At 41.7% G+C, this 25,380-nt stretch overlaps 1 protein-coding gene across 2 annotated transcripts in view; it reads left to right on the top strand.

Annotated features, from left to right (window-relative positions):
- The first annotated feature begins 1,606 nt into the window (after window positions 1-1,606).
- The window catches only part of GABRB1 (gamma-aminobutyric acid type A receptor subunit beta1), a 146,198-nt gene continuing 122,424 nt past the window's right edge, over window positions 1,607-25,380 (top strand). The window contains exons 1-3 of one of the 2 annotated variants that reach the window (XM_075708972.1): window positions 1,607-1,689; window positions 1,772-1,863; window positions 1,954-2,021. In XM_075708972.1, coding sequence (XP_075565087.1) covers window positions 1,607-1,689; window positions 1,772-1,863; window positions 1,954-2,021 — 243 coding nt within the window. The remainder of the gene's footprint in view (window positions 1,690-1,771; window positions 1,864-1,953; window positions 2,022-25,380) is intronic. The other variant, XM_075708973.1, reaches the window with a different exon arrangement.

Below are 25,380 nucleotides of genomic sequence, written 5' to 3'. Positions count from 1 at the left end.
CTCAAAGCCAATTGAAAATATTTATTATACTGTTACAAACCACCAATAAAATAATTCTTTTCATAAACTTGTACTGTCATGGTCACAGGAAGTAGCTGTGAGGGTGAAAGACTCCCATGGTAATCTCTCAGGAAGTGTGTTGTGCTCCTTCTCCAAGAGCAGCAGGTTTGCACAGAAATATGCGTTGTTAAAATGTTCAAAATTATCACCAGAATTTGTGTCACAAACTACCTATTTCAATATTCCTGCCTTTTTCAAATATCGTGGCATGTTTCAACCACAAAACCATCACCAAAAGTCCGGCTTTTCTCAGAAATAAGTCTGCACGACACTGTAGGAGCCTCAAAAACATCAAATGTATCCCAAGCTCAGCGCGCAGGATTGTATAGCACGCAGATGAGGTGGGTTGAATTTGAAAGGGATAAATGTTATCTCTGCTGAGCTACTGTGCAGGGAAACAGAGCGGCGCTGGCAAAGTCAGAAATTGTTCACAGGGCTCCGCTTAGTTGGTGTGTAATATTGCTCGTAAGAGGTCAGGCTACGTTAAGAGCATCAATTCGTAGAGTCTTTAAAAAAAATCCCCTTCTAAACGCAAGAGCAATTACTTTGGTTGAAAAATAGCCACTAAAAAAATCTGTTGCGACCGCCTGCATATGCCACAGCAGGTACTTCTGTGGGACAGCTCCAGCGACAACGCTGCTCAAGGAGCAGCGCGATGGATGGATGCAGTTAAGCCTTCACAGCTGGCCAAAGTACTATTTACAGAATCATAGAATCGTTTAGCCTGGAAAAGACCTTTAAGATCATCAAGTCCAGCCATTAGCCTACCACTAGCAAGTCCACCACTAAACCAATTAAGGGTAGAGGAATAATTAATTTTCTATTCCCTGGCTTGCTGGCTGGATTAATTTTTTAATGAAAGTAAAAACTAGGAATCATTAAGGTTGGAAAGGACCTGTAAGATCATCAGTCCAACCATCAACCCAACACCACCGTGCCCACTAAACCATGTCCCCAAGTGCCACGTCTGCACGGTTCTGGAACACCTCCAGGGACGGTGACCCCACCACCTCTCTGGGCAGCCCTTTTTGCACCAAAACGCGCAACGTCTTTCCAACCTGCCAATTCCCCTTTCACGTTATCAGCAACATCAGAGCCTGTCAGTGTGAGTTTCGACAGAGAAGCGGCCTCAGCAATTATTTACTGTCTCTTGACGAGGACTTCGCGCCCCAAGCGCGGGCGGCTGCACCGGGCCGCGGCGGCCCCTCACGGCAGCCCGGCGCCTCTCGGTTCCGACCCGCCCAAACCCGCCGCTCGGCTCCGCCGCCGGCACCTGTTGCCGCGCCATCTCCCTCAGCCCCTCCGCCGCGGGGCCGGGCCGGGCCGGGCTGGGCCGATCCGGCCGGCTCCGATCGTGTCCGGCCCGCTCCGCTCCGGTCGGGGCGGGGGCGCCGCACGCGAGGCGCGGCGGGCAGAGGTGCTCCCCGGGGGCCGCGGCGCCCCGCTCCGCGCATGCGTCCTGCTGTCGGGAATTGTTGCTCCGCTCCGCACCAAGTTGCAGTCCGCGGCTCTTCCCCCGCGAGGCGGCGGCGCGGCCGGGGCCGGGATGGGGGCGGCGGCGGCGAGGCGGGACGGCCCGCGGGCCCTGTCGCTGCCGCTGGTGCTGGCCGTGGCGTGCGCGGCGCGCAGGTGAGCGCCGCCGGGCCGCGGAGGGGTGCGGGCGTGGGGCCGCCCGGCCGCCTCCCTAACCCGCCTGTGCTCCTTCCCGCAGCGCCGACGGGCCCAGCAACATGTCCTACGTGAAGGAGACGGTGGACAGGCTGCTGCAGGGCTACGACATCCGCCTCCGGCCCGACTTCGGAGGTGAGGCGCCCGCGCTCCCCCGCCCCGCGCCCCAGCCCCCCGGGCGCCCGCCGCCGGCTAACGCCGCCTCCCGCTCCCCCCCCTCCGCAGGTCCGCCCGTGGATGTGGGCATGCGGATAGAGATCGCCAGCATCGACGTGGTCTCCGAAGTCAACATGGTGAGTGACCGCCGGGCCGGGCCGGGCCGGGCCGGGGCGAGGCGAGGGCGCTGCTGCCGCCGCCTCCCCGCCGCGCCCGGCCGCAGCGGGGCAGCCCCCGGCGCCACAGCGCCGCCTGCCGGCCGCGGCGCAGGTGGGGAGGCGGCGCGCGCGCCCCGGCGGGGCGGGCTGGGCGCCGCCGGCAGCAGCAGCCCCGCGGCGAGGGGCCGAGACCTGCCGGGTGCCCGGCTGCCCAGGGGCTGCCTCCCGAGCGGGAGCGAGTACCGCAGCGTCGCCGAGCCCGTCTAGGCCGCTAGGAAGAGTTATTTGCGTTGCTGAGACCGTGTCTGCCTGCCTGCATTGGCACTCCAGAAGCGCTCCCCGCCCTGAGCAAAATACCAGCTACGGGGTTGAGGTTTTGGGTTCTGCTTGCACTGGTTTGCCCTTTGCGTGATCAGCGGCTGTCGTCAGAAACGTTGGCGTTCCTTGAGCTGTAGCAGCAGATGGGCAGATGTGCGTTTGTTCACGTTAAATGATTCGAAGAGTTAAGACGCTTCGCTTTGCAAGCTAGTGGCGTTGAGTAAAAGGTGCAAAAAGAAAAGGAAAAGGAGCTTCTAGAAAGCCCTCCCTTTCTCGCAGAAGGGAACAAAAATGAACATTGCAGATCAGGTACATAAGGACATTGCCTATATCCAGCTATCAGAATCAGAAAAGTCTCCTAGCTACAGGTGTGAAACATACTGCATTTGATTTCAGTGCTGCGGCTGGAAGGAATGCTGATAGATATGCAGGCTTAAAGAGCAGAAGTGTGTCTGTATAGCACTTGCCTTGTCTGACAGCCTTTTCCCGGAAGAAAACGAAAAATCAGTTACAAGTCTGAACATTTTACAACATCATGTTGGATTAGTATGCACCGTGGGCATTTTGCTCTTGCTCTCTTTTCTTATGTTTGGTGTCTCATGAAAATCTAAGATGCTTTCTTTCCATAGGGGAACACCTATTTAATCCAAAGAAGCTAGAAACCTTAAATTTCCATCCTGATCACCAATTAATTTTACTCAAATAAAGGTGATATTTGCCCATCCAAAGTAATTTACCCAAGAGCGGCGATTTTTTCCGTGGTGTATGAGTTGATAGTTCTCATTAAAAAAATCTCTTCAGAAATTGTTTTCATATTTAGTTTTTTCTGTTGTTTGTTATACAGTTCCTGTTTGTGTGCAACTGTTATATTTGCTTATGAACATGCTTGGCAGAATGGGAAGGAAGGGAGATTTGTCACATTGCTCGTAGCATACCAGGCTCTGCAGAGTGCTAATACCACACAAAGACAGCATTTTGCAAGTCTCAGCTCCTGGAGTTCCTGTTGCTCTATTGTACTTTCAAGGAGGAACATGGTAGGGACTGTGCAGCTGAGGCAGAGAAAACAGAACATAGACCTTATAAAAATAGTCAAAGAACAAATCTACTCCAACTCCAAACTGTTTCTACCTCTCTGTAATGGGACTGCCGCTTCTGCAAAGCAGTGCACCCTGGGAAAGCCAAACACAGCAAACACCATCACCAAAATACCTGCTCTGAAATGTCCAGAACTTATCTTTTAAAATCTCAACACCTGAAATACTGTTGATTTGGAGGGGAGTCGATGTGACGGTTTCCCGTGGCAATGTCACGGGGCACTAATTGCATTGTGTCAGCTCACAGCATTTTTGCTTAGCTTTGATGGATCCAACATGCAACTTCCTCCTCCATTCCAATGCTTGCACAGCCCTTGGGAAACTGTAATTTGAACTTCCTGATTTTTAATCAAGGAAAGTTACATGCTAGACAGATTCCTTAAGTAATTTCCGGGGGGGGCGGGGCAGCAAGCAGGTCAGCTAAGACTGGTCAAGAAAGTAAGATGTTTTCATTTCATAAAATGCCATGTCTCTCAGTGGAAGGAAGCAACCATTCCCAGGTATAGCCAATAGCCCGTTCCTTAAGGCAAAATATGGAAAAAACAGTATCCATTCTCAATCAGTCTGAAAGGGGCTTTCCCATATCACAAGTGCTTACCTGTACATACCCATGTCTAGAGTGTTCTTTATTGCAAGGTCTTTACTGTGTTGCTAGAGACTGTTATATAGTCTTCTGGGCAATGATCAATAATTTCACCCATCATTGCAGAAATAAGGAGATCAATATCTCAGCTTAAGAAAAAATTTTCTACCTAGTAAAATAATGCTTTATTCTAGTACTTTTTCTAAGAATCGCAGCCTTGAAATGCTTAATGTTGCAGCAACCTGTGAATCATTCACCTTCTCTCCTGTCCTTTTAAACTGTTGTCTTGTAGATGATTCTTTTTTCTTTGTTTAGTAAGAGGTACCATTCTGTGGCTTCAGAGCCAGAAACTTTTAGCAGAAGATGCTAGTTCATAGCTTCTGTTGTCTATAGGACAGTTCTGTTGCTGAAGGAAGCCGATAACATGAGCAAGAGACAGCAGCAGCCTCATCGTGTAAGCTCTTCCTGGCCAGAGAGTCTGGTTGGACTCTGCCAGAGCTCTGTTCAGTCAGTCTCACCCTAGCAGTAATGGAGGGAGTTGTCTCATCCCTTGGCTCTCCTCAAGCACATGAAACCTTATTTTCAGAATGACAGGGGCAGCTATTCCAAATCCTGGTGCCCACAGGCAGGGTTAAATTTTCTATTCCAGTCTCAGTGCTTAAATAAGAGTAAAGATTAAAAAAATATTTATATATATATCTAGGCTATGAAGGAGGTATACCTCTTTGGTGCATTAGCTGAGAATTTTTCATGGCTGTAGGCTGTCTGTCAAGTCAAAAAGGCTGATCTGTATGTCCGAGTAAATCCAGTCCTCAGGTAAAAAGCTGAAATATAGACAACAGAACTACTGTGAACTCTGTGAATGCTATCAGTAGTAACTGTCTGCTCAAGCAGCTTGCCTAGTTGTAGTGGCTTCTTCAAGTATACTAAACTACTGTGAAATACGTTACTCAGTTAATGAAGTGAGACTTGCACAGCCTTGAAGTCAACCTTTCTGTTATTTCCCCTGAGTACTCGGTCCTCATCTGTTCAGCTCTTTAAACTGCATTGTTTTATCACTGCTTGGTAGTTCACTAATACTGTAGTGAGCTGTCATAACAACTTTTACAGAGGGATTAATTGAAGCACTCATTCTCATGACTCCCATTTGGCGTCAGATGTGTTGTCATACACTGATTTTTTTGCAGGTAATAAGCTGAAGAGCTCGTCATACATCGAACAAGCAGAAGTAGAATGTAAAAGTCCTAATGACAGTTGCCCGGTTCTAACCATACTTTCTCCCTAATATACCATCAGATTAGTTGTAATCTGTTTCCAACAGATTTTCACATCCTTGAAAACTGCAGGCATTCCCTTCCAAAGGTACAAGGTGACCCTTTGCTTTGTCTCAGTTAATGACTGTTCAGCTAACTTTCATCCATGATAGAGTTTCTTTAGAAGTGTATCAGACATTTACATTAATATAAAGAGTTCATTAAGAACCGTGCTGCGACTAAATCTATTAAGCTGCTGTGACATGCATTGTCTGGTTTACTCTGATACCTTTACATGGTTAACAGAAGGTGCTGCTTGTACATCAAGAATAAACATGGATAGCATGATTCATGGTAGCTACCTTCAAGCTTCAGGGCAAGCAAACGGCATATTGCTTTATCTGCTAGGAGACAGTTAAGAAGTAGCTGGACTCTGTGAAAATATTCACATCAGTACATGACACAATTTTCTCTAAAATGTATTTCATACTGAGCAGGTGGTCAAACCTTTATAATAGGGAAAAGATAGCTGTACATGTTCTAAAGTTTTGAAAACCAATGCACATGATAAAGAACCTTTTATAGAGCAATTAAAAGAAACCAAAAAGAGGAAGAAAAAAAAAGCCCATTATTTTGTATTGGGAATACTGTTTCTGACCTACCATACTGATTTTACACTGATAATGAAGGTTTGGTTTGTATGATAGCACACTGAAGGTTTTGTGTCCCAGCAAAAAGAGGGTAAAGAAAACACGGAAAGAATGTTTCATCATTCTTTGACAGGAAAAGTATAATTCTTTAGCTTCTGTACACCCAAAGTCACTTTTACTCAAGGCTCTTACATTTATCTGATCTCCCAAATAAGCTGCAAATCTGGCAGAGAGGCAGGATCTCATCTATTGCCTGCTGCTCAAAAGTCACTACCTGGTTCTCCAGATTTCTCCTTAAGTAGTCTGTCCTCTACGCTGTCAACATCCCAACCTGTTGGATAATGTCTTTTTGCCCCAGAAAGAATTTAATTTAGCTTAAACCACTCATTTTTTGTGTCCTTTGGGGAAAACTGATAATTAAATAAACCAGCTACATAGATTTTTTTTTTCCATCCATTTCACATGATACCACCTCTCATATTCTGTCTCAATCCTTCTAGCCTGTATGATCATCCATAAGAAATTGGGTTGAGACAGCCATTATCTTCTGGTGCATCTTTGACACCATGGCTTATGCTGAATGATGAAGTCATGTTTGCAGCACAGAGTAGACCTGCATGTCATGTTTGATCCCTCACTCTGTCATGACAGCCGATTGCCATTGGTTTGGAGGATGAAGCGTCTCCCACAGTACTTAAAGCTCCACTGCCCATGTTGTCAGACACCCTTTTCTACTACATTTATTTAGCTTTCCCTGGAAGCAATATAGTATTTAACTTTGTTTCTTGCTTTAGGGCTGCTCCCAAGCCTACTCCTGAAACACTAGCTTACACTGCAAACTGAATCCAAGTAAAATGCATTTTCTAATGTACTAGAAGTTTACAGATGTATTACTTTCGAGGCTTGTAAACAGTTCTCTGTCTGAAGGCTCAACTATATTAGTTCAGATCATCTTTGTTCAGTTTGGATAGTGAACAGTTCTGCAAGTGTGGAAAAATTAAGAACAAACTTCTGGTCTCCCCCTACATGATCTCCAGAAAGAATCTTCTCGATCTTCAGAGTGTGTCTTTTCTGGGATACTTCATGCTTTTCTGTTTGAACTTTCACAGATTCATTTCCCACATAACAGTGTTGATGTATTTCACTTCTTTGGGGATCTGCACAGGTTTGCTGTGTTTGCTGTTTATCACCAGTCTAACTGCTCAATTTCCTTCAAAAAAATGACAGAAATCAACAGAGTATGTTCCAGACAGCCTGAGCATCAGAACCAAGCCAAATGAATAAGCAATCTTTGTCCAAGCATATATCACTCTGCAGGTTGAAACAGAGAATTAGAGTTCTGTTCAGCTGTAGAAACAGCACTAAAGAAGGACATCTGCATCCAGAGCTGCATGAACAGGAGCATAGCCAGTAGGTTGAGGAAACTGATTATTTCTACTTAGGACTCGCTAGATCACATCTAGGTACTGCATCCAGTTTTGGAGTCCCCCCGCACCAGCCAATACAAGAAAGATGTTGAACAGAAGCAAGTTTAGTGGAGAGCCACCAAGCTGATCATGGCTGGAGCGCTTGCTCTGTGAGTAGAGGCTCTGGGACCAGGGCTTGTTCAGCCTGGAAAGAGATGGCTTCAGAGGCAGCTTTCCAGGACCTGTGAAAAGGTTAGGGAGAAAATGGAACTAGGCTCTTCACAGAGGAACATGGTGGGAGGAAAAGAGATTGCAGACAAGAAGGAAAACAGAAGAGGTTCAGACTGGATATAAGGAAGAGGGTTTTTTACCCTTTGAGGACAGTCCAGGAGAGAAGCAGGATGCCCAGGGGGGTTGTACAGTCTCCGTCCTTGGTTGTCTGCAAGACCTGACTGGATGAAGCCATGAGCAGCCTGGTCTGACTTCATAGCTGAATTTTTTCTATTTTATAAAATAATAATTGGGTAACACATTCAGGAGGCAGAACTTCCCTTAATATTAATAAACATTCACTGATAGTCAGCTGTGCCTACTTTCAAGAGTTCTGGGATGATCACACAAGGTGAACTTGACAAAAAATATATATATACACACAAAAGTTTTCAAATTTGCCTATAAATCCAAGGCAAGGATATAGATGCCTCTAGGGCCTAGAAGAACAGAAGGACTTCCCCTGACTTTAGGGCTGACACCAGCCCAGGTGGCTGTGGCATCCTACACTGGTAGGTGTTTAATCAAGAGAAGCTAAATCTGTGGGTTTAAACACTCAGGCTGGGTAAAGCTTAGAACCAAGGCACTGAACATTTGCCCATTAATCCTGGCAGGCCAGTGCTCATGCATTGGACCACAATTTTAGGAACGGTAGAGAGACTTTCATGTATGGGTGCAGGTTATCTTAAGGCACTTTTTGCAGCCTGAGGGAGGCTTAAGCTGTGTTTACAGACATAGCCAGAGTTTCATATGTCATCTTGTTCTTTCTCCCTGGATTAAGTATGTGAGAATTTAGCATGGTGGCTGTTGTGAATCTCAATGAAGGAAACAAACTCTATACTAGGGAACCAAATAGGCATTATGAACCCCATGTCGTACCTGTTTGCATCAGAGCAGCCAAGACTCATTTTTTGCAATCTGAACTCTGGTTCCTGGAGAACTAAAAAGTTCCTTCAGCTCAGCCAGTGAGGCAACAGAAGTGATCGGGGTAGTCACAATGATAATAAATGGTTCTTGGTCTAAATATATTTGCCTGAAGATGTTCATACAGATTAAACTGATTTTTAAAAAAGACATAAAACTCAATAATTATTAATGAAAATTTGCTTAGCTGTAGTGCAGAAGAAGAAAGGAGTACTTTTCTGTTATATAGCAACTCCCCTGAAGAGCATGAAGGACATGCAAAAGCACTTGAAATGAATATTAAGAAGAATATCCAGCAACTGATTTTATTTTTTTCAAGCAAATATGGAAAAACTAATCAAGTAATAATACACAAAGGTCAGATCATTTCATCACTGTCTATTCCAAACAGCAGTAATTATATTAAAGAGTGAAACATGGAATGAATGTAGAAATAGGCCGCTTGAGGTTAAACAACTGGGTCAGTATTATTGGATGTTTTGTTGGGTTATTTTTCATTTGACTACATGAGTAAGCGGTTCTTCAAAAAAATTAACAAGTAGGCAAAAAGGATAAAGCAATAACTTAAATGTTGGTTCATATGATCCAGAAAGTGGATATATCTCAATTTTTCAAAAGTTAAACTAACCTGAGACCAGCTTCAGGGTTGATACAAGCTATATTCTAAATTTTCTTTTTAGCCTGACAGGCATAATACTTCCCTGATTTCAAGGTTTAAACAAACTAGCTATGAATGCCCTTCATAGAAAAGATGTGATTCTTTTATCTAATGTTAAACTCACAGTTTCCCACAAGGGCAACTCTCGTAAGTCCCTCACTTGTTTCTGTTTCTGGGCACTGCAGGTGGCTTACCCTAACTTTCCAGCTTTTCTCAAGAGCTGATAAGCTGAGTTCTGACCTGTATACTTCATCTTTTAGCCCAGATTTTACTCCTGACACCACAGGGCATCCTGACACATCTGTAGTCCAGCCAGATAACATAACCTGTGCAGATTTTGCATTTCTGAAGTCAAGAAATAAAGTGATCACACTTCCCATTTGTTTAAAACATATTCCAGGAATGCAACAGAATAGCACAAGATAACAAAGGACAGGAAATTACTAGAGTCATAATTTTTTTGGTAAGCTGCTGCTTGTTATTTCTCCTGAGTGTGGAGTCAAAAACCCTAAAACAACTGCAAGTCTGTAATATGATGGCATTACTGTGATGAACTGTCAAAAATCTCTTTGGCTGGAGTGAGCAAGTAAGCACCTGCAAAGGAAAGGACCACATGTTTTCTTAATTATGCCCTAAAACACTTCTCCAGCCAGGTCTGGTTCCTGAAGTGTACGGTTAATCACATCACAGTGGTGAGCAGTGGTGCATATGAAATGGGAGGGTGACACCCTCCCCCTGTTTAGTGGAAGCCAGTTTGGGGTGTCTAGGATTTCACTAAATAAGGGGTATACCTGCAGTGAAATACACCGTTCAGTTATGTGGATGAGAAAATCCAAGTTTTTCCCAGCACTGCCTGTTTTGTACACCCGCATCAAACAACGTGGCTGTGCTGTGACTGCTGGAAACTTCCAGCTTGTGGTCTGTTAGCATGCACAAAACCCACAGTTCAGTGGCACAAACCTTTTGAAACATTCAGGGTCCCAAATCATTCTTTAAGAATGGAACAGTCAACGATTCACATGAAAGACCCATTCCCCAAAAGTAACTGCTTTCTAAAAAGAGAAAAATAAATCCATAAAATTAAATTTTAAGTTCTTCCAAGAACCTGAAAGATGTTTCTTTTCTTGTGTGGGTGTGTAGGACAGGGCAGGGGCTTAATTAAAAGCTTGTGTTTTCATTTTCCCCAACTGCATTGCCTTTTTACTTCTGATTCTGGAAAGGAGAGAGTATCAGAATCGTCCAAACTAAGCATTTTTCTTCATAAGGAGATTTAAGGGATACATTTCAAGTGTCTGCAAAACTTTGTGATTTTTTTTAATCAGCTTTACTTTGTACTCTGTTGCCTGAAAAGCATTCCTTAACGCCTCTAGGCTGTTCTAACTGTTCCCTTCTAACTACAGTTCAGTAAAGACTTGGCCCCAAAGCTGCGGAACCAAGCGAGGGAGCAGTCACACCACCAGTTCACCCTGAAGTGGGCAAAGATCCTAGCCGCAGGGGAGGAACGGTAACAAGCTCCAAAGCTAGCACGAGAAGGACTTGGTCGCGTTCACAGGATGCCAAGTACTCTGGAACAACAGCTGAAACTGTTAAATCAAACCCAGAGATTGCCATCATTCAGGAGTATCCCCAGCTGATGTGTTTTGTTGATCACTGTATTCCAAACAGCAGCTGCCTGGAAGAGTTCTCTGGGGTGTCTCATCTCCCATCCAAGTGTGCTGTATTTTAAAGCATCAGTAAAGCCTGAAAAAAACCAACTATAAGGCCTTCTAGCAGGTGATGAAAGAGTCCAAGATGGCTACCAGAAAGATTTTTTTCCTTTAATGCTCTTTGAGACTCCTTTTTTTCTTCTAGAAAAAGAATTCAGGATCTCAAGGCCCACACTTCCATGCTTGTAGAATTCCTCTTCCCTCACATACAGTACTGCCTGTAACTCTGGCAGTGCTCCAAACAGCATATTAAAATGAAATTCTTTCCACCCCAAAGGCTAAACTACTGCAAATATGTTCACAAGGAGATTGGTAGTAGCAGTTACTGAATAATCTAGCAGAATAACACCAGATAATGCAGTTTGTTCGATTCTTTCTTTAAGCAGTAGCTCTGTATTAAGATTTACATGGGCTGGAGAAGGTAGATTAGATTTCTTGCCTATCAACCTTTGCAATGACCTTTCAAGATTAAAAAGTTGCTTTTGGCCAAAGCAGTGTCACATTGAGGTTTGCTACATCCTCTGCTGGGGCAAATCCTCAATTGTTTGTGTTATGTCATGAACAAAGGAATGGGGATTTAAAAGGCACAAAGGCAACTTCTAGAAAGCTGCATTATCACACAGACATCCACCCTATAGCAAGATTGAGTTGCAAGGTTTTAAATGCTCACGGTAGAATGTGTAGTTTCAAAGCAAAGATTAATGATTTCAGACTGCCAAACTTAATTAAAGGTTGGAATAAATGTTCTCCATTAACATTCATCAATCCATTTGGCTGAGATGGAAGAATTTAAGTCACGTCTTTTTTTAATTGCCTATAGAAAGAACTGAAGAGAGGGCAAAGTTAAAACTGTTGAAACAGGTACATGGTGTCTAAATATTATTCAGGATCTTAAACATATTAAAAGAGGAGTGCAATTAATTCCCCAGCATATTTTTAACCTGAAGATGCTCTTAAGTGTAGCTGAAGTAACATAAGTAGCAGTCAGCTGCAGGTAGATAGGTTCATGCTTGTGTATCTCAGGAACTTCTAGGCAGTACTAATTCCCACAAAGCACTGAGGACACTGGTCCCATCCAAGAAGACTAGATCCTGCTAGTCCCATTAGTTTTAATGAGTATGCTCATGGATAAAATTTCTCACACCAGTAAAACTAGGTGCATGTTAGCTTTACCAGCTCAGCAGTTTGCAGGAGCAGTCCAGCTCTCTGGTTTACCTCAGTTTTAAACCTGTTTCCTTTTAATTTTCTGTGTCATTACGCTTCAGCATGAGAGAATAACCAAGGCTGGAATGATACCCTCCCACCCTGTGTTCTTCCATGATGATTTATCCTTTCTTTAACCAGTTGTTTTGTTAACCGTACGCTGGTCAAAACAATATACTGGTCAAAACAATACACTGGTCAAGGAGAGAAATGGATGAGGTTCAGAGGCTTCATATATATATATATATATATATATTGCATTTCACAGGCAGTGCAGCTTTGTCACTGGCTTCCCATGAGGGAAACAAAACATGGGATTAATAGCCACCTGTAAATTCTGGGTTTATTCTATCCACTGTGCCAGGACCAACTAGGGAAAAAAAACTAAGCTGCAAAACATCAATAACATGCTAGGAAGCAAATCTGCAATGACAGACTTCACAGCTTGTTAAATGCTCCGTGGAGTCCTAAACTAATAGGGAGCAAATGCAGTGTCATTGTGGTGTCAATTGGAAATGAATCCTGAATATAGATCTTTTCAGTTCCCACTGTCAACAGAAATGAGTTTGTTTTCCAAAAGCACACTGGGAGTATGAATTTCTGAGATCTTAAGGAATATTTATATTCCAGATAACATATTCTTTCTTTCTGATTATTCCTAGTAGATACTCAGAGTAAGCACAAAGCAGGTGATGAGAAGGACTAGCATATTTCAGGAAAATATAAAGACAAACATAATGAAGTAGTAACCACTCAACTCACAGCAATCATCCTGGCTCTTCCCACCAGTATGACATAGTCTATCAGAGAATGTTGCTCTTTGAGGAAATTTTTGCACTGGATCAATTCAGTGAGCCAATTTCAAATATGAAGCTAAAATTCCACCTCATTCTGGAGTGTCTCATCCCAATGAACATTTCATCATGCCAATATTGAAAAAATACCATTAACATAGATGTTGCACTGTTCCCTTCCCAGAACCCTGTAATCCTAAATGCAGTTTACATTCTTCTGCCCTTTAGATAGCAGCAGGGAAATACCACTGCCAGAGACAATATAGGGAAGTGTGGCCCATGTCCAACCATGGTTCTTCTCTGGCTTTGATCTCCTCAGTCTCTTACTGGAACAGGGATACTTTGTAAGTAATGCTGCTCTAGCTCCTGGAAGAGGAATAGGCAAGAGGAGACACAAACAGCATGAGTCAAGACTATTCTCATGAATAACGTGATGCTGCACTGTCACTGTTGGTCTCTGGACATTCTGCAGTGTGACGTGGGTACAGTATTGCTACACTGCTCCCTATGGAACACCATGGATTTGAATTTATTTTATTTTAGTGCCTTCGAAGTACCTGTAAGCACTCCAGCGAGTCAAATAACAGACATTAAATACACACCATAAATTACTTTTTAAGGGGTATTAATATTAATTCTTCAGCTCGTCATTAGGAGCGAGTGCAGCACTGGCAAAGAGCAGCCAGCAGTGTCATCAGTATCAGGTGTTTGCTTTCCACATCTGCAGAAGCCAGAAGCAATTAAAATGATAGGTCAACTCCTGAACTGCCTCTTTCTCTCGGAGGGTAACACAGAACAAAGGACCACCCAGGATCACTGCTCATTAAGTTGTCCAATTTAAAAGTTGTTTTTCTTTCTCAAAAGGAAAGAGAAAATTGATGACTCTTTTTTTTAAATTGGTTTACAAGTCACTTTCCCTATTGAGGTAATACTCCTGCTTATACCTACCCTCCTCCCACAGCAGGACAGCTATTAAGCTACTATCTTATTGGAAAAAAATACTTTTTATTTAAAAAGATTAAATACTAATCTACAGATGATTCAGATATGTATTATTCAGGCAAGCTTATTACATGGGTTTATTGCAGGACCTGATGGTTTCAATGACTTTTGCACAGCTTGTATTCAGAAATCCAGGCAACGCTGGCGGTCCAGATCATAGAGAACAAGTGCAAGAGGAGCTGCTGACGACAACCTGTTGTTCCAGGGAACAACGTCAGCACCTGACTCTGCAGGAGAGGACTGCTGGCTCAGCAGGGACCCTGCTGATCTCACTGCTACTCTGCAGGGCCCATCAGGTCAAGCTGCTGTCATGACAGATGGCTAATTCTTTTCACCATATTTAAAACAGGAATACTGTGGTTTAAATCTTTTTTTATGGGACTACATAGAGCCTATTACAATGCGGTCGGCATTTTTTGTAAGTTTCTGGTTTGCTGTGTGTCCAGGGATGTTTTTTGTGGGGCTGGAAGGGAGCTTGGACTAAAGCAGGTAGATCTACATTCCTTAGTTGTTGGGCTTTTTTTCCTCATCCAAATGATTACAGTGATGGAGAGGTCAGCATAGTATTGTGGAAAGGGATTAAAAAATATGGCGCTCTATACTTAAAACGTTATGAATCCAATAAAATCATTAGGGTGCGTAATTTTGCACTTCTTAGTCCAAACAAATGGCAAGTCAGTATTTCATGTGCCTTCCAGTTACAGAAATGATCACCATAGTACATTGCAACATTCAAGAACTCTGCAGCAGGAAGCTGGACAAACTTTGGGCAATGCCAATTTGCAACCAATATGCTTTGGTTGAAATACTTCAATTCACTAGTATTTAGCTATGTCCATGTGCTCTTGAGTCATCTTTTGTAGAAATTCTGTGGAAGAAAAACAAATATATTTCAAATCTACATAGGGAAAAAGTGTTTGTCATTTATTAGCTGTTCTTCCACTGAATATTGGCTCCAAAGGGCTCTTCTGGAGTACATGGAGTATAGAAGTGCTCAGCCCACATTGTCCTTTCGTTAGGTTCCACTGAAAAGAGTGATGATATGTCAGTGGTGAATCAGACCCATCTTATTCAGGCTGATTATACTTTCCTATAGTAATTGCATTTTCTTGCAAAAACGCTGCCTGTAACATTCGTAAACTCAGGATAAACTCAACTGTCCTGAATGCACACAGACGTCCAGGAAAAACTTTTCAAAATGCTTACTTTCTATGCTAAAGCTTCTGAGAAGATCTCAACAGCAAAATGCAAACAAATAAAAATGAGCAAGTGAGAAAAAGCAACAAGCCCGTTATGCTCCCAGGAATATATTCTCTGTCATTTCAGAGTCTTGGCTTGCAGACAACTTGCTTTTCCTTGCAGCTTTTTTACAATTTTCCTGCTGCTATATTCATCCATCCTAACCTAACACTTAAATGTTGGTGTAAGAAGCTATCAGTCTTTCTGACAGTAATCTGAGATCTCAGTCTCCTTAGTCTACGTTGAGCCAGCTCCAGTGGAAATAAAATTAATCTGAACAACTACCTGTGCATTTTCTTTTTTTTATTATTTATTATTCACACCCACAACTACATTATCAGAATGACATACAAGCTTTAAAAGTCACAAGTGAGAATCTCTTCTGTTCTCTGTAGGTATGAGCAATCAACTTTTATTTTATTTTTATATTTGTCTTGAAATTAATCCATCAGGATAGATCCACCAGAGGAGCTTTGAATTTTGTGCGGAAGCTGGGAGAGTATGTGGGTGCTAATGCTTCTCCCTCCCAACAATCATGCCATCATTGTAGTAGTGGTGGAATAAAGCAGCGAGAGGAGGTCTTGATTCCAAAGGAAAAGGCAGCGATTTAACTGGGTCAGGGCAGGCTCAGAAAGCGTTTTGGAGACGAGTGCAGAAGCCTTAGATTTCACTCCATGTTCAGCAGGAGATCAGCGCTTACAGTGGTTACATATTGTTGCATTACGGAACAAAAGACAATGGTCTCAGGGGTGAGGTCCTAGGTGGATGCATAGGGTCAACTTCTGTTCCTTAACATGGCTTTTTTTTTCTCTTTTTTTTGCATGACTCTGGACACACATGAATTCCTCCTCTGTTATTATTCCTACCCCACAGGGATATTATGAGAATTAAATGCATTGTATGAGTGTTCATTTGGACAGTGGGCAAGTTTCTGCACACTCGGATGGAAAGAAAAGACATACAGCCTGCAGCTAAAAAAGAATATATCCCCGGTGACCAGTTATTTCAACACAGCATCATGGCTTATGACCCAGCTGGTCTGTTCCTACATATCTACAATAGTATTCCTGCAGTACTGACAGGAATTTATTTCTTACTTACCTAGTGAGAAATCCCAAGACAGCACAAGATGTTGCATGGTAATTACATTTTCCTCAGTGGGATTACTGAATGACATATTGTGATATATCAAGAGGCAACTGTGAATGTAACTTGAGTCAGCACAGTAGACTTTGCCCAGTACAGTAGGTTTCCAGATGAACATAGTGTGAATGTGAGAATAAAGGGATGTTTCTGAATACCTCACAGGATCACGCATTATTCTGGGCTGGCTTGGGAAAACTTTGTGTATTCATTATTTAGCCTACATACTCACTTTACTATTTAAGAACATATTGTTTGCAGAATGGATTCCCAGGAGAAGACAATAATGATACTCATTTGTCAGAAGAATCAGAAAACTTACTTTTTCGTTCTATTTACTCTTTGATGCCACTAAATGCCTGTTTCTTGTGAGTAACAGAACAGGTAAGCAACATGCATGACTATTTTGTAAATAGGCTATTTAATCTCATTAAATTTCAGATCATTATTTGCCCAGTTTTTGGGCAAACATGCAACATGACAACAACATGCAACAGCAGAGGGCTCTGCTGATCATTAAAGAGGTGGGCAGATTTGCATATATATTCCTTCATGGTCGTGTTGTCTTTTGCAAGAAATCGCAAGGGTGGTATTTGGGGAGGAAGAAACGATAGGGACTGACACAAATTGTGGTTTTTGTCTCACATATTTACCAGGGCAGTTAGTATGAGCAGAAATTCCATTCTGTGGAAAAGATTCTTTTCTTTAGGTATTTGTGGGAGAGTTTTAGTACACCCTTACAAACCATAGCCTTCATGCAAAGTGTGCAGCTTGTAAGTGGAAAAAGTATTCCCAGACCTGCCAGTCTCATTTCTAAAATGGACACTTAGTTCACTGGGTTCTCTGTCGGTACAATGCCCAGTGTGCTCTTCAAAAAAAAAAAAAAAAAAAAAAAATGTCCATAGCAACTCTCCACTGCAGTTTCAGCCCTTTGGCCTCTTAGGTAAGTTATGTCTTGCGCTGGGAGCAACACTTTTCAAGTCAGCCATCCCTGGGGGGCACAAGAAGGTGGACAGCTTTAGTTCCTGGGTAGATGAGCAGGTCGAGTACTTCAGTTCCCAAACGTTGCTACAGACGCTTTGTAATGAGAGCTGAGCATAGTAGTGCCTAATATCTTCAGCTGCTATCAGTCTGCTCACTAGGTAAGTAATGCAGGTTGCTTAAAGTGCCAAAGAGGAAAGTTTCCTTCCCTCCTCTAAATAAGTTGGTTGAAGGATCCTCGTGTCTCTCTGTCTCTCCATTACTGGTATCATACAAAGTATATACAGATATTTCTCCAAGGTTAGGAAGATAAAGTTAGGCAGTATGAAGACCTTGACAAAGATTTTTTTTTTTTTTGTCTTGCTTTACAATCTGTTATTCCTTAAATTCAAAACAAGGAGCAATTTTTCCCCCAACAATCCTTAGCCTCATGATTCAAGCACTACCAGACCAGTTGCACAAAGCAATTTAGAGCCACCTAAAAACTGTATGGGTATTAACTGTCGTTTGGTGGATAAAATTGCTCCTCAGACTCATTCTCTTGGCCATGTCTCTACCAGAGACACCAGTCAAAGGCAACACAAGATAATGTGGCTCGTGTGTGCCACCTGAAAATTTTCATGGACTTTGCAAGAAGTCCCTGGATAACTGGGTAAACTGGCGTTATAGCTGCATAAAGATACTGAATGAGTAACAAGACCTAAGCACAGACAAGATGTTTAGATCCATGACAAAAACTGCTACATTTGTTAAGAGGAAAGTGTAGAAATCAGCACGAAATATGAGAAGTTGCCATATCTAGTCATCTACTGAGTGAATCCTGCCTACTGAGAGTCCTAGCGAGAATCCTGCCCTGTATTGTGTATGCCTGTGCTTCCTCCAAGCTAGTCTGAAAGGCTCCAGGAACTAAAATCAGATCATTGTTGAGTCGTCCCATGTCTCAGTCAGGGGGTTCCCCTTGTCTCCAGGACATTATTTCTCCTGTATTCACTTTATGACTTTATATCACATTTCCCAATACCTGCTCCTTTCACCTAAGGGTAAGTCATCTTATGTCCTTTGTTTTACATCCCATAATCCTTTTTTTTCCTCAAGTTTTTCTCTTACATGATATCCTTAAACTCAATAGCCATTTTACTTATTTTCAAGTTAATGAAACAGCACATCATATGTCATTTCAAGTACCAGCCTGTGTAAGGATTCACCTTAATGCAGTCTGGAAATGCATGCTTGGCTACCTTGCTGCTTCGTAGGTGTATTTTCACACATGTTGCTGAGAAAACTTAACAACTGATGAGTAATGTCATGCTTTGTAGTGTGAGTAGTCCAATTTGGAGTCACACTTTTCACTACACGTTGATGTTGGGTCAGAGCTCACCAATACTGTTATAAATTGGCAGTCACTAGTCTGAAATCAGTGAATCAGATCCAGATGAAAGAAAGAGGACAAGCAGACATAGTGTATTTTCAAAAGCCGACTTCTGCATATGTATTCATTCCAGAACAAAGCATCTTTCAGATGTTGGATGGAAAGTGATTGCAATTCAGAGTATTATTCCCACATCTCCTCATTTCCCTGTAATTTTTGTTCCTTACAGGACAGCCCTACTGTTTTTCTATACTATGAATTATCTTTTATTAATTCTGTTATCTTGCCTGGTTTTACGTCTAAGCAATCTTATCTGCACCTAAGCAATCTTACCTAAATGTACCTGCATCCTGTTTATTTTAATACATGACTTCCTGCATTCACTCAGCTTTCTGGTTGTGTCATCCCACAGATAGGTTCATATCAAATAAGCCTTCTCACAGAGGTTACTTGTGGAAACATTGGTACATTCCATCAATAACTGAGCCTCATGATCCCCCAGGGATACTTGACACCTTGCAAAGTTGTGCTGTAAATAGCTGATGAACAACAGTGAGCTAAGGGAAGAACAGTAGATGATTTACACTAAATTCCTCTGTGAAAAGAACTAGGAGTAAACAGGTTCAAGATGCATTATGACACCAGATGCTTTGCTGGCATAAATTATTTCTCATTGACTTCCCAGGTACTCCGGCTGAGGCAAGTTTTGAACCAATGCCCTTGAGATTAGGCTGGAAATAAAATGCTTTAACCACTCAGCCTGGGCATTATTACAGACCTGAAACAAACAAATTCCTGGAGAGGCAGTATATTTTCCACAATATGACTTCTAGTAGATAGGCAACTTCTGTATTGCTTTCCACATCAGTGCCACAAATGAATTTTCATGCAAGGCTGAGTGAAAACGTTATAAGAAGATAAGTAAACGCACATTTTCTAGTGTCAGCAGTCCAGCTCATTTTCTCAGGGTTGGGTTTTCCATTGAATATGCAGCAGTAGGCAATCACCAAATGATTTTTTTTTTCAGATCCAATATCTTCTGACACATGAGATATGCATGATGGGGCAGCAAGCTGAGGGCTCACCAGGTGTCTGATTCATTATCATGGAGGTGAGCAAACCAAACACCTGCATGGCAGATGAGAAGGGGGACTTCTGGCAGACAGTAGGAAGGTACCCAGCTGGAGTTTAGTTATGGACTTGCTGAAATTGCCCTGCACTTTGAGAGTCACTTTGGATGGCATTCAATGGTTTTTATCGAGTTCCAGGGAGAAAATTATGACATTTTAAAATGGCACTGGAAGCAAGGAAGGCAAATAGTGAGTGAGCCTTCGGTCCAGACAGCAAGGCATAGCTTAGACCCAGATCAACAACAGTGCTTTTAAAAACAAAAAATTAAAACCAGTCTTCTCTCCAGCATGTTTCTGAGTTTTGTGAGGGTGGGAGGTATGTTTCTCTGAAGTGGATTATAAGCATCAAACAAGAATATGTTTCTCACCTTAGCAAGGGGCAATATAATACCTTGAGAGCAGACATGGGTAATTTCTGAGTTTTCTTTGTAGTCTTGATACACCCAGACAGTCTTAATGACAATTGCATTCACAGTGTCAAATGATAAAAGCATATCAGAGGATCAGTGAAATGTATTTCAGAAATGATCAACAGAAAACATGTAAATAATATGATAATAATGCTAGAATGGAATACAAATACTAGACAGTGTATTGTATACAATCTATTATAGTACAATCAAATTTTACAAAACGAACTACATTTTTCATTAAAGTAAAAGATGGTTTCTGAGCAAAGAAGTCTCTCAGAAGATGCAGTATTGAAAACTAAACTCAAAACAATTGCTTTTTCGTCCATCTCTGTTAACAGATTAAATCTCTGTTATCTGGACATCTGTGAGCACAATATAATCTAAAGGGAATACGAAACGTAGGATGAACTTCTGTTAAAAAAATAATTCTAATTTAATTTAGTTTTCTTCCCTCACTTCAAGTTGGTTTTACTTTATGAAATGTTTTGCTGTCTATGTTTAGCTGAATGGGAAAGAATGGCCAAGAAAATTTCCATTCAAAAGAGAGCACTCTGCTGTCCCATGGCTCCCACCTCGTGCCCCCATCCCTTGCTGTATCAGCAAATGATAAAAAGCCAGAACTGGTGTTTCAAAAACTAGTGCTGAGGTGTTCAGCTCAGGTAGCTGCATAGCTAGGAGTTTGAGCAGGAGGATATTGGCAGAAGTATGGTGGGGAAAACACCATCCTGAAAAATGCTTCTTAAATTCCTTTATCTATTTAGCGATTACCATTAACATACAGGTCAACGTAAGGTTTAGGCTGTGCTAGGGACTCAGTGTTAGCATTGGAGAATGGAATGGGATAATCTAAAGCATTGCTTTACTCTCTATTGCTAAATAGATATAGCAAAAGCAAAATTCAGAGAAGTCTTCCCAAAGATGAAAATCAACCCTGTAGTGCTCCACCATGACTGTGAGCAGAAGGTATTAGCTTTGGAATGGAGACAAATTCACAACTCGACTCTAGAGCCTTCTTGCTCTAGAAAATGTTTTGAAACAGGCAGGGCCAACTTCTTGTTTTGTAAACCACACAGTACCAACAACTGAGCATGATATTAAGCAGAGTGTTATGAAATTTACTCTTTGCTTCACTACTATTTCTACATACAGATGCAAGATTTAAAAAAATATAAGTGAGTGTACCAAAAATACTGTGATGCGGTTTCTATCTAATCAAAATACTGTGACTCAGTTTCTGTCTCCCTTTGCAGTGTGCCATGGCAAAAAGCAGTGGATTCCCACTGTGGACAAAACAGTAAATGAAAACATAATGCAGTGCAGAAATCCGAGTTTTATTCTGCAGGTTTTATAAACCACTCTTCCCATACCTGTGGCAGCCATTGTTTCTTCAGCATGGAATCCCATGTTTTGAAATGGGTATTATTGGTTCTCTTGTAGGATCCTCTGGAGCCTTCTTCACTTGGCATTTCTTGCTGACAAATTGTCAGTGTACGAAAACCCATTGAAAAAAATACTCCACAACCCATGAATCTATCCCTTGCCTCCCACAGCAGCTATTTGCAACTGTAAGAATACAACAGTTGATCAGTAGCAGGATGTCCTGGTTTCAGCTGGGATAGAGTTAATTTTCTTCCTAGTAGCAGGCATAGTGCTGTGTTTTGGATTTAGTAGGAGAAGAATGCTGATAACACACTGATGTTTTAGTTGTTGCTAAGTACTGCTTATGCTAGTCAAGGACTTTGCAGCTTCCCATGCTCTGCCAGGGGCACAAGAAACTGGGAGGGGGCACAGCCAGAATAGTTGATCCAAACTGACCAAAGGGCTATTCCATACCATATGACGTCGTGCTCAGTATATAAACTGGGGGGGTTGGCCGGGGAGCAGCGATCGCTGCTCGGGAACTGTTTTGGTATTGGTCAGCGTGTGGTGAACAATTGCATTGTGCATCACTTGCTTTGTATATTATTATTATTATTATTATTTTATTGTTACTATTATCATTACTATTTTACTTGATTTCAATTATTAAACTGTTCTTATCTCAACCCAGGAGTGTTTCTCACTCTTACTCCTCCGATTCTCTCCCCCATCCCATCGCGGCAGGGGGAGTGAGCAAGCAGCTGCGTGGTGCTTAGTTGCTGGCTGGGGCTAAACCACGACACAGGAGAACTGTGAGTGTATTGCACGGAGCTCCCCAAGCTACACAACCTTTGAAAAAAAGGTCTTTGAAAAAAAATCACTCCCAAAAGAGATAAGAATGGCTGGCCACAGTTATTTAAACATTTGCTTAGACAAAATGGTGAGTGAGGCAGAGAAATGTTAGGTGAGAATAAGAAACTGCACAGGACAGTGATCAAGGACATCATATGTGAGGCTGTTAGGGATCTTATAAAAGTATTGTTCTTCCCTGAACCAGGATTAGAAAGGAAAGCTGGTTTTTGGCTAAGATTCTAGATAGCCTAATTCAATTCCTAAATCAGCTGTAGAGTTGTAGTTTTATTTTATCTAGCTATATTACTTACTTTTGCTGAAGATCTGATCTTTCCAACATGACCAGTTATGACAACATCCAACAGATTTATTACTAAAATACTGGATTATTAATTCACTATGATATTTTATGATATCTCTGATTTAATTTTAAAAGCAGAATTATCTAAATGAATTTCACAGCATAGAGTTAGAGTCACAAAGAATGATTTCTCTGTGTGATATATTTCTGCCTTTATGTATCTTCATGTTTTGTTAGGTGACTATGATTTGCTTCCAACATTTTCAGATCATGGAGGATTTTCTTTGAATGCTCGTAATTCAAGTTACTAATCACTTGAGAATTTGTTTTTGCTCAAACAGTTGGGAAAAAAAACCCAGGTGGTTAAGAGGATTATTTTATGAAAGAAAATGCCTACAGAGATGCATTTTTCCATACAATTTTTCTTCTGTCCTGTTGATTATAAGCCTAAGAGAATTAAATTAACAATATTTACTGGACTTACACACATTAGCAAAAAAAATGTAATTTTTATGGAGCCTCCAAGTCTCTGAATGTTTTGTCTCTTCTGTAAGTTTCTGGAATCTCTAAACTAATTACAGAACAGCAAGAAAAAAGCAGCTTGTTTATTTTTACTGAGTGAGTCTGGCACATTTGTCAAACCAGAGATATCATTTGTTTCTATGGTGGACTGCAGAGAGAGAACTGGTTTTTACTTTCTTTTCCATTCACCATCCATTCTGGAATGAAAACAACTGGAAGCAATTACAAAATCAAAATCCTTCCTGAATTAAATCAAGCGAAGGCTGGCCAATGTAGACAGAGAAGGGCAAGACCTGTTGGTGCAGCACTAGTCACAGTGTTGTCTTGCATTTAATTTTAGTAGGTCATTTCCTCTAGCAAGTTCTCCCTGTGTAGATTACTATTTGGTTGCTTCAGAGTGTCAGAAGATACAGAATATAGTATAATGATCAAAACTGGAGGGACGGGCATGAAAGAGATCAGAATTGCTTATCATTTGTGTAATTTTGGTCATTTCAGAAACACTGGGCTTCCCTATCTCTATATTGCTGTACATAATTTTTTTTTTTCCCCTTTCCCTTTTACATTGTTCTTGGTCAAACAGTAGAGGAAGGTTCATCCACTCCTTTTCCTCAGCTTACAAAAAACACTGCTTCTCCATTACAGTGGTACTGGAAGGTTAGTTGCAAAGAAGAAACGGAACATTTAACTCTTCAGTAGTCCTCTAAATGCATAAATACTGCTCTAACTTCAGTTCTTCAGGGGCATTCCTTTAGTGATGACCATCAAGGTGAAGCATTAGACAAACATATGTCGCTCAGCAAGGAAAACTAACTAAATAAAAAAACCTAGTGTCCAGCCTGTGGGATGCACATTTTTAAGATTACGTGGACAGATTCAACTTCCCATAAGAAAGCCGGGTTTTCCCCACGGTGTTGAAGGAGCCAGCTGTCAGGTTCGCCACAGGCATCGTGGTCTCAGACATGTTCACCTGTGACTGGTGGTTCTCCTTTGCCGTGCAGGATATCATCTGTCAGTAATCATTCCAGAGTGCAGCCATTAGGTTCAATATTTGCTTTGTGTTGAAATCTGAGGAAATTGCTAGCTGTCCGTAAATCTGCCACTGGGGAAAGAGCACAGAACATATTTTCCAATATCTGTACAGATCTTCTGATAACCTGTAATCCACATACATCAATTCTTCTGGCAAGCGACACATAGGTGCTATTCTATATTAGAGCCATCAGCATCTTTCAATGCCTTTGATAACCAAAGATGTGATTATTAAAAGGTGGCAGTGGTCCTCTTCAGCAGTGGAACTCATTTGTTAAGAGGTGGCAGAAAACATTTGCTCACTGTCTTACCAGCATCTCTTTAGGGGCAAGCAGAAGGAGCTGCTCTTTTCTCCCTCTTAAGTATGGCTATTTAAAAATCATTCAGAATTTAACACAAGTAGATGGAGAATCAAAGCACGCTGTTTCTCAACCAGTTGGAGTCTCTGATTCTCTTCAGATTTAGCTCTGTCACTCTCATAGTGTTTGGACTGTAGCCCAGACAGAGGGTAAGAACAGCAAAGACCACTTCACAAACAGAAAGAACCGTAATCCCGTTCCCAATCCCATTCCAGTGGTAACAACCTCAGCAGGACTTAGTTCTTCCACGCAAAACTCCACTTATATACCAGGTTATACCAACAACAGAGAAATTGGTATCAGGCTTAAGAACTATAGTGACAAAATACTGGCTTCTGTAGGATTTCAAGGGCTCACATAGTGCTGTTGCTATTGTGACAATACTGTTTTTATCAATACAGCTACTAGACACTGGGAAAAATAAACTACACACTTGAGAAGTTTGGGAAGCAGTTTTTCTTTTACTGAAAAGGCTTCTAAAGAAGCTATAGAACAGGATCAGTACTTTAATATTCATAGCATAGTTAAGATAGCATGACTTAATATATTTTGTGTAATAACAATTTATAATCATCTGCCTACAAACCCCCATGATTTCAGGTAAATTTCTTAAAGCTTGAACACATCCTGTGTTAAAAAGAGACGAATTTTTTTTTAAATCACATTGACCAATCAACTGCATCTTTGAAAACCAATAAAAAATTTAAACAGAAATTTTACGACACTCTGACTGAAAAAAAAATCATACTGCCTTGAATAAAGAGAAAAGAGGCAAAA

The sequence above is a fragment of the Pelecanus crispus genome, chromosome 4 (assembly GCF_030463565.1).
Source record: "Pelecanus crispus isolate bPelCri1 chromosome 4, bPelCri1.pri, whole genome shotgun sequence".
Lineage (NCBI taxonomy): Eukaryota > Metazoa > Chordata > Aves > Pelecaniformes > Pelecanidae > Pelecanus > Pelecanus crispus.
This window is presented reverse-complemented; position numbering and strand designations above follow the sequence as displayed.